This window comes from Camelina sativa, chromosome 1, assembly GCF_030686135.1.
Source record: "Camelina sativa cultivar CO46 ecotype springtype chromosome 1, ASM3068613v1".
Classification (NCBI taxonomy): Eukaryota; Viridiplantae; Streptophyta; class Magnoliopsida; order Brassicales; family Brassicaceae; genus Camelina; species Camelina sativa.
The window spans coordinates 5,383,000-5,396,773 of record NC_141880.1 but is presented as its reverse complement, the minus strand read 5'-3'; the positions used below and the strand labels follow the sequence as shown (position 1 = coordinate 5,396,773).

The following is a 13,774-nucleotide window of genomic DNA, read 5'->3' as shown; positions in this document are numbered from 1 at the left end:
AATGGTTACAAAATTATTGAAGTAGAGAGAGGTAGAGGAATGAAATTTTTATAAAAATTATTATTACATTATCCACGTCAGCGATTACTTTATTAGATTAATATGATTGGACACAAACGCGGCGTTTCGAAGAATGGAGTGCGAGCGAAACGCTGAAGTGGGGATTTGGATAAGCAGAGAATCGGAAGACGACGACGACGACGACGAAGACGGGAGATGATGACACCTGGTGGAAGCGAGAGATTGAAACCGTTACCTACGGCGATGTACGCTGGATATTCAGGAACGGCGTCGTCTTGGGTAGCAAAGACATCAGTTTCAGCGTCAGGGAAGAGGATACAGAGGGAAATGGCTGAGCTTAACGTTGATCCGCCTCCTGATTGCTCAGCTGGTCCAAAAGGAGATAATCTCTACCATTGGATCGCCACCATCATTGGTCCTTCTGGTTAGTTCCACGATTCAAGTTGCAATTTTTAGGTTTTTTCAAGTCATTTGATTTTGGGGGTTTTTTTTTTGTTGTTGTTGCAGGAACTCCGTATGAAGGAGGGATCTTTTTTCTGGATATTATTTTCCCATCTGATTATCCTTTCAAACCACCTAAGGTATGATCTTTCAATCCTTTAGTTTGGTTCTTTCTTCATGAAAGTTTCAATTTTTTTTTTTTGTGTGGGAGGAGCTTTTACTACTTTAAATGGTAATGCTTTTGAGTTTTGGAAGTTTCAAGCTTGATGTCTCTGTAGGAAGTTGATAACTTGATGGATTATCAAATGAGTCTTCAACTGTGTCACACTTTGAGACAGAGATCATCTAGAGTTTCATTTGTCTGGCATGTTATGTAGTTTTCTTTCTTGTATTTAGGTATTTAGGATACATTTAGTAGCAAATTCTTTTAAATTTTGGGATTTTGAGTGAATCAAGCTATGTTTGGGTTCTAATCTTGAGCTGGCAAGTTCGTTACATCAGTCTTTTTTGAGTCTTTTAAATTAAAGATCGTGAGGTTTTGCAGTTGGTGTTCAAGACTCGGATCTACCATTGCAATGTGGATGCTGCGGGGAATTTAAGTGTGGAGATTCTAAGAGATAGTTGGAGTCCAGCTCTTACAATCACAAAAGTCTTACAAGCCATCAGATCTATCTTTTTAAAACCTGAACCATGTAAGTTTCTACTCTGCTCTCAGGCTTCCTTTGATGAATTGACCAGCTCAAGTCAGATCTACCTAAGAAAAGCCTTTTTTTAGTTTAATCTGTTCATGATGGGTTTTGGCCAACAAACATAATAGATCTCTGGCATCCAACTACCAGCTTTAACTTCCTTAGTAAATCTCTATCTTTCTCTTTAACACATGTTCTCATTCTTTCTGTACCAGATAGTCCAGTTTTGCCAGTGATTGCACGGCTCTACTTGACAGATAAAGAAAAGCATGACGAGGTAGCCAGAGAATGGACTTTGCGATTTGCCAAGTGAAACAAGATTTGGATCTTCAATACGAGGAAACACAACAGATTGTATTATAATAACACCTAGTTCTTTGGTTAATTAATGGTCATCAATGTACATCCATCAAAGTGGAACCACAATGTTAGATGACCAAAAAAAATTGTTTGCTCAGAGAATAGGTAACAGTGTGAGGTTGAGGTAGGACCATTCCTCAACAACTCAAATTTATTGAAAAAGGTTATACAATTTAGTGTCAATTTTTTTTCATCAAGGACTCAAGAACCAAATACCACATATAACTGAGGAATTGTTTCTTTTATAAGAAAAATAAGATCAAACAAGCGAAAACTTCTTTAGAAGAGAGAGAGAGAGAGAGAGAGAGAGAGAGAGAGAGAGAGACATTTACAGATGAGATAATTAAAACCAAAGAGTATTAGTTGGCACCTAACATGTGTCTATAATCTTTATGATTTGATTATCTCAAAAAAGTAAGATCAAACTTTCTATCAAAACACACAACTGAGACTTGAGAGACCAAATCTACCGGTCAATTCTTTCATTCTTTTAACCTAATTCTGTTTTACATAACTATTACAAACGGTCAGCAGACTCAACACATGTGGCATATATATAGAATAGAAATATTGAACAGCAATGTTAAAAAAAGAGCAGCTAGCATATGTTGAGTCTTTGCGACTAATATATCTTTATATCGGTATGTTGTATTATTTATTCATTTTAACTATACGTGTATATTAGATGTGTTATGTGTATATATGATGATGAATTTGAATATGCGTACTCAATTTTGATTATCTTTTTGTTGATGTTCTTCTTCGTTAGCATGCATGAGGTTTTTAAGTCACAACTATAAAGTTTGTTGTTCTTACTTTGATACAACGAGAGATCTTGGGGAGATATTGAGCATGTCCAATCTTTAAATGACGATATTTATCTGTAAAACCTTTTTTCTTTATTTACATTCTTAGTTTTACTAGATTTTCGAAAAGAAATATTTTATTTCTTCGAATAAATTTGGTTGCGCCAAAGAATTTCAGTTCGTTATTTAATTTTGCTGATGTGATGTGAACCGAAGGGTCAAAGAAAAGGTTAGGTTGGAGCAGCATACTCGTTTGCAAAGTTCGTTTAAGTTAACTTATGTTAACGTCATTTAATCTTGCGACTTGTATTTGAAAAGACTAGGTCTAGCGCGGTGTGTTTTGAGCTTGGTCGTCTATGATTTAATTTCCTAGACATTTTTTTAAGAAGGGCCGTTTTCTGGCGTAAATGTGGAGAGACGTGTGAAGAGTCGATGTGAAAATGGCATGGCCGGTGTTGTTTTTGGTTTTTAACGAATTCTAGAGGGAAAACGAACGGACCAATCATAACATGTGTACATTAGTACATAACTGTGTTTGACGTACATATAATTGTTAGCAATCTTTGAGTTTTTTTTTTTTTTAAAACTAAAATTTAGTATTACATGAAAATAAAGTTTTTCAAAAACATAAACTCGTGCGGTAACAGACACGTTTGCATAAATCACTAGGTTTAGTGTAAGGCTGCATTATTTTCAATTTTTTGTACATTAAACAAAATGTATCTTATTATATTGTAACAATTTTTTTTGTTAATTAATTGTAAAACCTTATTAGAAAGCTTTATATCTAACTTATTTATTCGCATTATCCATGATAGATACATGATCTTAATTCGACAGATGACAGAATATATATAGAGAAAGAGGTTTGTGTAATCAGTTACACTCACAAATTTGGTTTTATAAGCACAAAACGCACCGCAAAACAACGTACACATATCCACCAACCTTTTAGATCGCATATATAATCCCTTCACGAAGCATGTGGTAGATATAGAAGACATCAAGGGGTCGATCAACTATATATCTTCTTGTCGATCTGGTCATGTCCTAAGCTCGACGACGCTCCAACAATCTCCTCCATACAATCATCCATCTGCAACGATTGAGATATTGGGATCATGTTACCAAAAGGATCATCATCATCGTTGATAAGCGAATTAAGAAACGATGAGAACTTGTCGTCGTAGCAGAAACCAAAGTCTTCGTAGTTTCCCTCACCACCAAAGACATTAATACTGTTCTTGTTGCTAGCTTCGTTTCCGCTATTGACGGTGGTATCCGTATGAGAACTAGAATTAGGCTCTAGAGGGTTTTGTCCCCCGGAAACTTCTTCTTCTGGTTTATGGATATTGTTTACATCAAGAGGCTTGTGGGTTTGAGGATCAATGCCCTGCCTTAAAAGTTTCTTACGAAGATGAGTGTTCCAATAGTTCTTGATTTCATTATCAGTCCTTCCCGGTATCCTTCCCGCGATCAATGACCACCTGCATCACACATTAGAATTCCCATAAAAGAGCATGCATATATGTGACTCGAAAAAAACAACAATTAACTCCTATGGTTATATAACAAGCTTGCGTTCTATTTTTGTTACTTTTTCTTAGTAATCATAAACAAGTTTTTTAAAAGAATGAGTTGATGCTATAGATCCAGAAAATAATAGAAATTACCTTCACTTAAAAAAAAAAGAGTTATAGTCTAAAGAAACTAGCTAGAAAAGAGATTTACATTTTTATTATAAAAATCCAACCAAAAATCAAAATATAATTGAATCAAGAATCAGAACCTTCGTGTTTATGTATAAGAAGTAAAGCCCTAGCTTAAACCAAAAAAATAACCCTAGTTTATGTGTAGAGAGACACACAAACACATATACGTATATATACAGTACGATCTTGTGTATATCCTTGACTATATTAATATATATGTACCGGTTGCCGAGGAGGCGATGAAGACGGAGGATGAGATCTTCCTCGTCGGAGGTAATACCGCCGCGTTTAACAGACGGCCGGAGATAGTTCATCCACCGTAGACGGCAGCTCTTTCCACATCGAAGTAAACCAGCTCTCTTGGGAAGCGATCGCCAGCGTCCTTCACCTTCTTTCTTGATGAAGCTCACAAGAATCTCATCCTCCTCCACCGTCCATGGTCCCCTCTTCATCCCCATCTTCGTGCAACACGGCGTCGTTTTCTTGGACAGTACTGGTTTCTTCCCACCACATGATGATAACATCATCTCCGCCGTATTGTACGTACGTGTTCAACCGATATCTATATATCTAGCTCTCGTTCGCCACTACTAGGGTTTCGTGATCTCTATGAGCTCTTCGATTGGTTGGTTTTTTCTCTCTATCTCTCCATTAGTCTCCTGATGTTACCAATGAACCTACCGACCTTTTTTGCTCACGCGCTAGCTTTGGCGTTTGGTAATAACTAATAATAAGGCACTTATTGTATAATCTTCATTTTGGTTTTTATTTCACCTGCATGGTTCTTTCATCTCAAAGATTTCGCACTAGATTTCCGGTTCGAATAGTAAAAAACTATTCGTAAATAGCTAAGACCAACCTTCACAGCTAGTTAGATTTTGCAATAACTCAACCACAAATAGAACAATCAAATTTAGAAATCGAGATGATTATATAGATACAGTACACTAAATAGCTGAGACCAAACCTTGCTACAATGCACAGGTTATTTATATTAAAGATGTGAAATATTACGAAACAATTAGTATTTGATTGGCCATAAATATCCGCTTATCCTAGCTCCTCCTACAATAGAGAAAATGATAACAAAATGTTTAAAAGTGTTGATGAATACATTAATGAATACTAACCACCTTGATTAAAACACAATTAATTAAAATTGACACCAGCAGTTAAAGAAGAGCATTAAAATCTTGATGGACCACTTTTTTAAAAATAGCGGTGACTGGGACAAAAATGCCAGATAATGTTCACAAATCCGGAAATATAGGGGTGAAATCATAAACAAAGAAAAGTTACGCCCCCCAGAATAAAGGCGCATAAGTAAAATTAACATAAGTATCCTTGGGCTATTACAGTGAGTTCATTAATAACCCAAAACTTTATGTTCAGTTGTTTCTTTCCTTTTTCTTTTTCTTTTTGATTTTAATCAAAATTTACACTACTGTAATAGAGCTGGCAATCTCTCTGATCTTTCAACAGTTCAAACTCCATCTTCGATCCTTCAATTTTTCTTCAGATATTAAAAACCCTAGTTCTTATTTTCCTTTCTCTGGATCTGTTTTTTCGAGGAGCAATTTTGTGTTCTGTTCGCTTCGCTGCATTTTTTTTTTAATCGAGGAAGAAGAAGAAAACGAGAAGTAAGAGATGGCGCGGCAAATGACGTCATCTCAGTTCCACAAATCAAAGACTCTCGACAACAAATATGTGAGCTTTCTTCTTCTTCCGCAATTCCTGGGTTTTGGGTTTTTTTTTTTTTTTTTTCAAATGGGTCTCCTTTGGATGTTAGCAATTTGAAATTGGAACGCTAAAAATCTTTAAAATTTTGCTTCAAGTCTGGTGCTTTGTGTAGTTTTCTCTACAGCTATTTTTTTGATTTAAGTGTTGATATTTGAGCGTATAGATGCTGGGAGACGAAATTGGTAAAGGAGCTTATGGTCGAGTTTATAAAGGGTTAGACTTGGAGAACGGAGACTTTGTGGCCATTAAACAAGTCTCTTTGGAAAATATTGTTCAAGAGGATCTTAACACCATTATGGTTTGTTATTCTTCTTTTTATTGTGGTCTCTCATCCCCTTACCAATGCTATGCTGACTGAATCCTGGTTTTATACATGTGGGTGATTCTTGGCTTTTTGGATGATTTTTTTCTCCAGCAAGAAATTGACTTATTGAAGGTACCTTCTTTCTTCAATATCCCACAATCTTTATCCATTACACATTCTTTAGTTTTAGCATTGACTGGGACTGGAATTCATTTGTATTTTGTCCTATCCCATGTAGAGCTCAATCCTGTTTTCTTAATTCTGCACATTTATCTGTTTACTAATTCGGGGACCCTGATGTTTAAGTTTCCATCAACTTACGTCAAATCAATCAGCTTCTCAACTTTGGCTTCTTCTCATTAAGGTTTTGCTGTTACGATGCGGTCCTTCTCTATGTCTTCTAAGATGATTTTTCATTGCAGAACTTGAACCATAAAAACATAGTGAAGTATCTTGGTTCTTCCAAGACAAAGACTCACCTTCACATTATTTTGGAGTGAGTTCTAATTAGCCTTTTTGTTTGTTTTGGTCTACTCTGGACTGGGACCTCAGGTTTAATCATATTTGTTTGCAGGTACGTTGAGAATGGCTCTCTTGCAAACATTATCAAACCAAATAAATTCGGACCTTTCCCGGAATCGTTGGTGGCTGTTTACATTGCTCAGGTCTGTTTTAATCTTTCTAAATGAGTTAATGTTTTAATGTATTATTTACTAACTAATGATTACAGGTCTTGGAAGGTTTAGTATATCTACACGAGCAGGGTGTCATACACCGTGATATCAAAGGTGCAAATATTTTGACGACAAAGGAGGTGGGTTTTTCTGTATTATATATTCAATTCACATGCTTGTATTCAGTGTGTTTCTGTTTCAAGATCTCTAGGATGCATAAGGTTCTTCTAGGCTTTCCCCTCCTTAGATAGATACTTGACTACATCACACTTCAGGGTCTTGTTAAGCTTGCTGACTTTGGAGTTGCCACTAAACTTAACGAGGCTGATGTCAACACTCACTCAGTGGTTGGAACTCCTTACTGGATGGCTCCTGAGGTACCCCTTTGATTTTATATTTTCCCTCTCACCATATTCTGTATAGGTTAGCTTTCATTTACAATTTTTGCAAAATTGCTTTGTTGTTGTTTTAGTTTTAAAGAACTCTTACCTGATTATGTGCGCAGTGATGAAAGCCTAACTTCTGTTGCAGGTTATTGAAATGTCAGGAGTTTGTGCTGCTTCAGACATTTGGAGCGTTGGATGCACTGTTATCGAACTTCTGACATGTGTACCTCCTTACTATGATCTGCAACCCATGCCAGCCCTCTTTCGTATTGTTCAGGTATTTGACAACGTTTTTATTAGTTTGCTTTTAGTCAATAAAATTTAGATGCCTCTTCCTTCCCCTTTTTTCCTTATTCTCCATGTTGGAATACACGTCTATCCTGAAAAAATGCACAAACTGATTGCCAGAAGTAACAAACTATTGCCTTTTCTTGTTTCATTTCAGGATGATAACCCTCCTATCCCGGATAGTCTTTCTCCAGATATTACAGACTTTCTACGACAGTGCTTCAAGAAGGTATATTTTTTCTGCGATGGTGTTTATTCACCTACCTCTTGAACCTAAACAATTTGATTTATTTTATTTCCTGTATGTACATCCGATTTATATCTTGTATATTACAGGATTCCAGGCAGAGGCCTGATGCAAAGACACTGCTCTCTCACCCTTGGATACGAAATTCTAGACGAGCATTGCAGTCATCACTTCGGCATAGTGGCACCATCAAGTAAGAACCCGTGGACTTAACTTTAACTTATGGAAGAATATATCAAATTATTATATATCCCATCTTAGAGGACGCACTAGTGTTCCTTGCATCCACTGAACCTGTAATGTCCTTGGGTTCTTCACCCTTTGCAGATATATGAAGGACCCCGCTGCAAGTACGGAGAAGGATGATGAAGGTAGCCAAGATGTAGCTGAAAGCCTTTCAGCAGAAAAGGTGGGGATGTCAGAAACTGTAAGATTCCTTAGCTCTAATTTACCATCGATCAATCTTTTGAAGATGGCAGATAAAGTCATAAAGAGTTGAGATATAAAGAGGAGAACACATAAAAGCGGGTGATGAATTTTCTAAAGCTACTGATACAGTATTTTCTTGCCTAGGACTCAAAAAGCAAATTACCTCTGGTAGGGGTGGCGAGTTTTAGGTCCGAGAAAGATCAGCCTACACCTAGTGATCTAGGTGAAGATGGAACGAATAATTCAGACGATGATGTTATGTCAGATAAAGTTCCTACACCTTCGGTCAATGAGAAATCTTCTCTTCAGTCTGGTGCTTTAAGTATTCCTTCGGATGCTAAGGGGACATCTCAAGATGTACATGGGAAATCTGAACATGATGAAACAGCTGGAAATCTTGAAACAGAAGCTTCTGAAGCCAGAAAAAACAAGCAGGTTGGAAAAGAATGTTCCATCCAAGTGGACCAGACATCACATAGTTCTGGCTTAAAAGGCGAAGATCGTGGGATTCGAAAGGTTAGTTGTGCTGTTACGTCATTATTGTCTTAGCAGTTTCTTATATAATGTGGTAATCAAAAGGCAGTATATCGTACTTTTGTTGTTGAGTTGATAAGTTATTCAGTGATAAACAAAACAGTTTACTGGTGTTGTAATTGTGTTATATAATTTTTTTTGGCGAATTCGACACCTACATGCATAGAGGCTTCTATAGTGAGACAGGTTTTGTTTGTCTTTGGGCCTTGGTCTAATTATTTACAAGATAATGTTCAATTTGCAATACTTTCTATTACTTTGTTGAATGAGGTGTCAGACTAAATGCTCTATTTCAAGACAAATGTTTCTTTCTTTCGGGAGGTAGGTTGTTGATAGCTTACCTAATACTAAGCTGAAAACTTGTTTTGCTTGTTATTTCTATCTTGAAGGCTGTGAAGACTCCATCTAGTCTTGGTGGGAATGAACTGGCTCGATTTAGTGATCCACCAGGGGATGCTTCTTTGCATGATTTGTTTCATCCATTGGATAAAGTTCCTGAGGGAAAACCAAATGAAGCCTCAACATCGATGCCTACATCAAATATCAACCAAGGTGATTCTCCTGTCGCAGATGGTGGAAAGAATGATCTGGCAACAAAATTGAGGGCTACAATTGCTCAGAAGCAAATGGAGGGGGAAACGGGCCATTCAAATGATGGTGGTGATCTATTTCGCTTAATGATGGGTGTTTTGAAAGATGATGTTATTGACATTGATGGCTTGGTATGAACTGTCTCAAGTATGCAGGTTTGGTATTTCTAGTAGGATACTGCTAAAACATTTCCATATCTTGTTTCTCAGGTATTTGATGAAAAAGTGCCCGCGGAGAACCTTTTTCCTCTGCAGGTATTCTGCAAAACTATATCCTGATAGTTTTGGCATTCTTTCGGCATTTCGTATTTTGCTATTGCAATCCAGTAATGAAAGAATATTGTCGCTTCTTTACTCTGTTTTTTAGCTAATCCAGATCATAGTATTTATTGGTTAAATTTTTGTAGGCAGTCGAGTTCACCAGATTGGTCAGCTCCTTAAGGCCTGACGAGTCAGAAGATGCAATAGTATCTTCTTGTCAGAAACTTGTTACCATGTTTCGTCAGAGACCTGAGCAGAAAGCAGTATTAGTGACTCAGCATGGTTTCCTGCCTCTAATGGATCTACTCGATGTTCCTAAATCTCGAGTATGTTTTTTTTTTTTTTTTGGTCTTTAATCATATCAGTATTTTTCTGTTCGATGAGAATACTGACTGGCTTGTTATTGTGAATATGTTATGGTGTTTTTAGGTAATATGTGCCGTGCTGCAGCTGATAAACGAAATTATAAAAGATAACACTGACTTCCAGGAAAATGCTTGTCTTGTTGGACTTGTAAGTCTCGCTTTCAATTTAGTTGCTGAGTTAGTGGATCACCAGTAGTTCCTTAGTATGGTTGGTGGATTTGGCCAATTTGTTTTATCAAAGGCGTGTGTCTCCATATTCTATTTTAAACTTCTATTTAGAAATTTAACAACATTTTTGGAAAATAGTAGGATAGTAGTGTATCCATGGTGTCTTTATCTTACAACTTATGTTTTCGCTCTCAAATAGTCAAATCTGTGTTTTATTTGTTGTGGCCAAAAAAAACCCACGTAGATTGATTATTCCAAGTGAAATGGCAGATTCCTGTTGTAATGAGTTTTGCTGGTCCTGAGAGGGATCGTTCTCGAGAAATTCGTAAGGAAGCAGCTTACTTCTTGCAGCAGCTTTGTCAGTCAAGGTTAATAGTCATCAGATATTTATTATTTTGCTTCTTCATTTTTAGTATGTCATAAAGTTGATTTGGTAGCTTCTTTGCAGCTCCTTAACGTTGCAAATGTTCATAGCTTGCCGTGGAATACCCGTTTTGGTGGGATTTCTTGAAGCAGATTATGCCAAATACAGGTATGCACTGTTTCTCATCTCCTTATGGTGTCTAGACTACTTTGAACAATAGCTGACCAGTTATTGACTTAGCTCTTCTCTCTTTAATCAGTTCTGATCCTTTTTGCTACGAGATTCTACTGATTTGCTTTCTGTTCAGGGAGATGGTTCACTTGGCTATTGACGGGATGTGGCAGATATTCAAACTCAAAAGATCCACCCCAAGAAATGATTTCTGCCGTATAGCTGCAAAGAATGGAATTCTTCTGAGGCTAATCAACACTCTTTATAGCTTGAATGAGGCAACTCGGCTGGCTTCTATATCAGGGGGCCCACTGATTGTGGATGGTCAAGCTCCACGAGTGCGCTCTGGCCAACTTGACCCTAACAATCCTATTTTTACTCAGCATGAGACTTCACTCAGTATGATTGATCAGCCTGATGTATTGAAAAATAGGCATGGGGGTGGTGAAGAGCCTTCTCATGCTTCAACTTCAAATTCTCAAAGATCAGATGTCCATCAACCAGATGCCTTGCACCCAGATGGCGATAGGCCTAGACTAAGCAGTGTTACACCAGATGCGTCAACGTCTGGCACAGAAGATGTTAGACAACAGCATCGACTATCTCTCTCCGCCAATAGGACATCGACAGATAAGCTTCAGAAGCTGGCAGACGGTGCCTCTAATGGTTTTCCTGTTACTCAAACAGAACAAGTTCGACCTTTGCTTAGCTTGTTGGAGAAAGAACCCCCTTCAAGACATTATTCTGGTCAACTGGATTATGTTAAGCACATCACTGGCATTGAGAGACATGAAAGTAGGCTTCCTCTTTTGCATGGATCAAATGAAAAGAAAACCAACGGAGACCTCGATTTTCTGATGGCTGAATTTGCAGGTAAGTTTCAAAGTTTTATATTTAGCAAGACTGTTCAAATTTAAGGCACATATATGATTTTTTTTGTTTGAGCCGTATCATTACATCGTGTTTTCAGAGGTCTCTGGACGTGGAAAGGAAAATGGAAATCTAGATACTACGCCTAGGTATCCTGGTAAAACAATGACAAAGAAGGTTCTGGCTGTTGAAGGAATTGCTTCGACGTCTGGGATTGCATCTCAGACAGCATCTGGAGTATTGTCAGGTTCGGGTGTCTTAAATGCTAGACCTGGAAGTGCCACATCATCTGGTTTACTTGCCCATATGGTCTCTACGCTGAGTGCAGATGTCGCTAGGGAATACTTAGAGAAAGTGGCTGACCTGCTTCTTGAATTTGCTCGAGCTGATACGACAGTAAAGTCATACATGTGCAGCCAAAGCTTACTCAGTCGTCTTTTCCAGATGTTCAACCGTGTCGAACCTCCTATTCTGTTAAAGGTACTTGAAATACTATGAAGCTTTATTTCTTTTTCTTTCCGAAGGTGTTTTCCTATGATATATCTGCTTTCTCTGTGGCCAAGCTTGAATGCTTGATTTGGAAGATCTTTAGGTCGCATGCTTACTAATGTCTTTCATTTTCCAGATACTGGAGTGCACCAATCATCTATCCACTGATCCAAATTGTTTGGAGAACCTGCAGCGTGCAGATGCAATTAAGCATTTGATCCCCAACCTTGAGCTTAAGGATGGGCATCTTGTTTACCAGATTCATCATGAGGTGACTTTCTTGACTTTCATAAAGATAGCTTTGGCCTGTTGGTGACAACCTCTTCTCTGATTTTAAAGATCGAAGTTTGGATTTATAAACCTTTTAATTTATGTAGGTGCTTAGTGCACTATTCAACCTGTGCAAGATAAACAAGAGGAGGCAGGAACAAGCGGCTGAAAATGGAATCATTCCACACCTGATGCTTTTCATCATGTCTGATTCTCCCCTAAAACAATATGCATTGCCCTTACTTTGTGATATGGCGCATGCATCTCGGAATTCAAGAGAGCAGTTACGTGCACATGGCGGTCTGGATGTTTACCTGAGTTTACTCGATGATGAATATTGGTCCGTAATAGCCTTAGATTCAATCGCTGTTTGCTTGGCGCAAGACAACGACACCCGCAAGGTGGAGCAGGCGTTGCTCAAGAAAGATGCAATTGAGAGATTAGTTAACTTCTTCCAGAGCTGCCCAGAGAGACATTTTGTGCACATTTTGGAGCCATTCTTGAAGATAATCACGTATGTACCTCTCCCCTTTTCAACAGAGTTATCTATCTTTCCAAAATGTTCTGATACGAGAGAAATAAAGCAGCAGTTGGAAGCAAAGCGAAGTTGCTCCCTTCTAATCCTTCTCCTTCTTGAATTTATAGGAAATCATATCGGATCAATACGACATTAGCTGTAAATGGATTAACTCCGTTACTCATCTCAAGGCTAGACCACCAAGATGCAATTGCTCGACTTAACCTCCTAAAGCTCATCAAGGTAATCTCATCAAATCATTGAATATGGCATATCTATGTAATAAGTGTGTAACGCTTGTTGTTGAAGTGCTTTGGTTTGGGTGATCATTTGAAACAGGCTGTATACGAGCATCATCCACGGCCAAAACAGCTGATCGTAGAGAACGACCTGCCTCAAAAACTGAAGAATCTGATAGAAGAACGACGTGATGGACAACGTTCAGGAGGCCAAGTTCTGGTGAAGCAAATGGCAACGTCTCTCCTAAAAGCACTTCACATTAACACGGTATTGTGAGTCCAACCAAATGCCAAACTTATATACCTTGCGGACTGTACAAAATTTACTCCCATTTTTTCCAAGAAGAAAGTGCATATCTCTTCTTCTCGTCTCTTCCATACTTACAAAAATTTCACCAGAAACTGCTGGCTCTTAAAACATGCAAGATTTGTAATAGTTTTAGTAGTGTGGCCCTCTAGTGTGTGTGTTTTAGTCCCTCGAGAGATTGCCAACACTTGTGGTTTTGTAATATGTTTTCCACCTTAAAAGTTTTCTATAGAAGTTAACGTGATAATTGATATTCAGTGCCGCTAGTAATGGTTACACTAGTTATAGTGCTTAAAATATTGGAAACCAGTGATTATTACTGGCAGTTTTGCCAATCACTCAAATCAACAACATTCTTCACAAAATTCATATAATGTTATATCGACTAAATTGGTTTCAGTATTGAGTCCCTTGTTCACAGTTCCATCTCTCACCGTCCACGCGTCTTTGCTTCATAAAGACTCTTTTTACCATATCAATTCATTATGTCTTTTTTTCAAAAAGAAACAAATGTGATCATAAAACATTGGAG

At 37.7% G+C, this 13,774-nt stretch overlaps 3 protein-coding genes across 6 annotated transcripts; 2 read left to right on the top strand and 1 right to left on the bottom strand.

Moving 5' to 3' along the window:
- Window positions 1-84: 84 nt before the first annotated feature.
- Window positions 85-1,704, top strand: LOC104778040 (constitutive photomorphogenesis protein 10). Its single transcript, XM_010502409.3, has 4 exons — window positions 85-445; window positions 529-602; window positions 1,007-1,154; window positions 1,367-1,704. Exons 1-4 carry the CDS (start codon window positions 217-219, stop codon window positions 1,462-1,464), a joined length of 549 nt encoding a protein of 182 aa, XP_010500711.1. The 5' UTR covers window positions 85-216; the 3' UTR covers window positions 1,465-1,704.
- Window positions 1,705-3,097: 1,393 nt separating this feature from the next.
- LOC104778023 (transcription repressor MYB5) lies at window positions 3,098-4,773 on the bottom strand. Of its 3 annotated transcripts, none has more exons than XM_010502388.2 (3): window positions 4,252-4,773; window positions 3,496-3,804; window positions 3,098-3,413 (listed from the first exon to the last, which is right to left on the bottom strand). In XM_010502388.2, exons 1-3 carry the CDS (start codon window positions 4,554-4,556, stop codon window positions 3,368-3,370), a joined length of 660 nt encoding a protein of 219 aa, XP_010500690.1. In that variant the 5' UTR covers window positions 4,557-4,773; the 3' UTR covers window positions 3,098-3,367. The 3 variants fall into 3 exon arrangements, with proteins under 3 accessions (XP_010500690.1, XP_087307981.1, XP_010500684.1); XM_087451855.1 differs by having other exon boundaries at window positions 3,539-3,804; XM_010502382.2 differs by having other exon boundaries at window positions 3,098-3,804.
- A 640-nt stretch (window positions 4,774-5,413) lies between these two features.
- On the top strand, window positions 5,414-13,499 carry LOC147949569 (MAP3K epsilon protein kinase 1). Of its 2 annotated transcripts, none has more exons than XM_087451846.1 (24): window positions 5,414-5,736; window positions 5,933-6,067; window positions 6,185-6,205; window positions 6,496-6,569; window positions 6,648-6,738; window positions 6,804-6,887; window positions 7,023-7,124; window positions 7,279-7,410; window positions 7,579-7,650; window positions 7,758-7,861; window positions 7,996-8,077; window positions 8,242-8,613; window positions 9,021-9,353; window positions 9,432-9,476; window positions 9,629-9,808; window positions 9,912-9,995; window positions 10,286-10,383; window positions 10,464-10,547; window positions 10,687-11,423; window positions 11,521-11,900; window positions 12,046-12,180; window positions 12,287-12,693; window positions 12,825-12,939; window positions 13,036-13,499. In XM_087451846.1, the coding sequence occupies exons 1-24, from the start codon at window positions 5,677-5,679 to the stop codon at window positions 13,210-13,212; spliced, it is 4,104 nt and encodes a 1,367-aa protein (XP_087307972.1). In that variant the 5' UTR covers window positions 5,414-5,676; the 3' UTR covers window positions 13,213-13,499. The 2 variants fall into 2 exon arrangements, with proteins under 2 accessions (XP_087307972.1, XP_087307967.1); XM_087451841.1 differs by having other exon boundaries at window positions 7,996-8,095.
- Window positions 13,500-13,774: the final 275 nt, after the last annotated feature.

Excerpts from the sequence above, each read along its gene's own strand:
- LOC104778040 (XM_010502409.3), top strand. The coding sequence starts at position 217 with ATGATGACACCTGGTGGAAGCGAGAGATTGAAACCGTTACCTACGGCG. Across the intron at positions 446-528 it reads CACCATCATTGGTCCTTCTG|GAACTCCGTATGAAGGAGGG; the intron begins GTTAGTTCCACG and ends TTGTTGTTGCAG. Across the intron at positions 603-1,006 it reads ATCCTTTCAAACCACCTAAG|TTGGTGTTCAAGACTCGGAT; the intron begins GTATGATCTTTC and ends GAGGTTTTGCAG.
- LOC104778023 (XM_010502382.2), bottom strand. The coding sequence starts at position 4,556 with ATGATGTTATCATCATGTGGTGGGAAGAAACCAGTACTGTCCAAGAAA. Across the intron at positions 3,805-4,251 it reads CATCGCCTCCTCGGCAACCG|GTGGTCATTGATCGCGGGAA; the intron begins GTACATATATAT and ends TGTGTGATGCAG.
- LOC147949569 (XM_087451841.1), top strand. The coding sequence starts at position 5,677 with ATGGCGCGGCAAATGACGTCATCTCAGTTCCACAAATCAAAGACTCTC. Across the intron at positions 7,125-7,278 it reads CTTACTGGATGGCTCCTGAG|GTTATTGAAATGTCAGGAGT; the intron begins GTACCCCTTTGA and ends CTTCTGTTGCAG. Across the intron at positions 11,424-11,520 it reads TCTGATGGCTGAATTTGCAG|AGGTCTCTGGACGTGGAAAG; the intron begins GTAAGTTTCAAA and ends TCGTGTTTTCAG.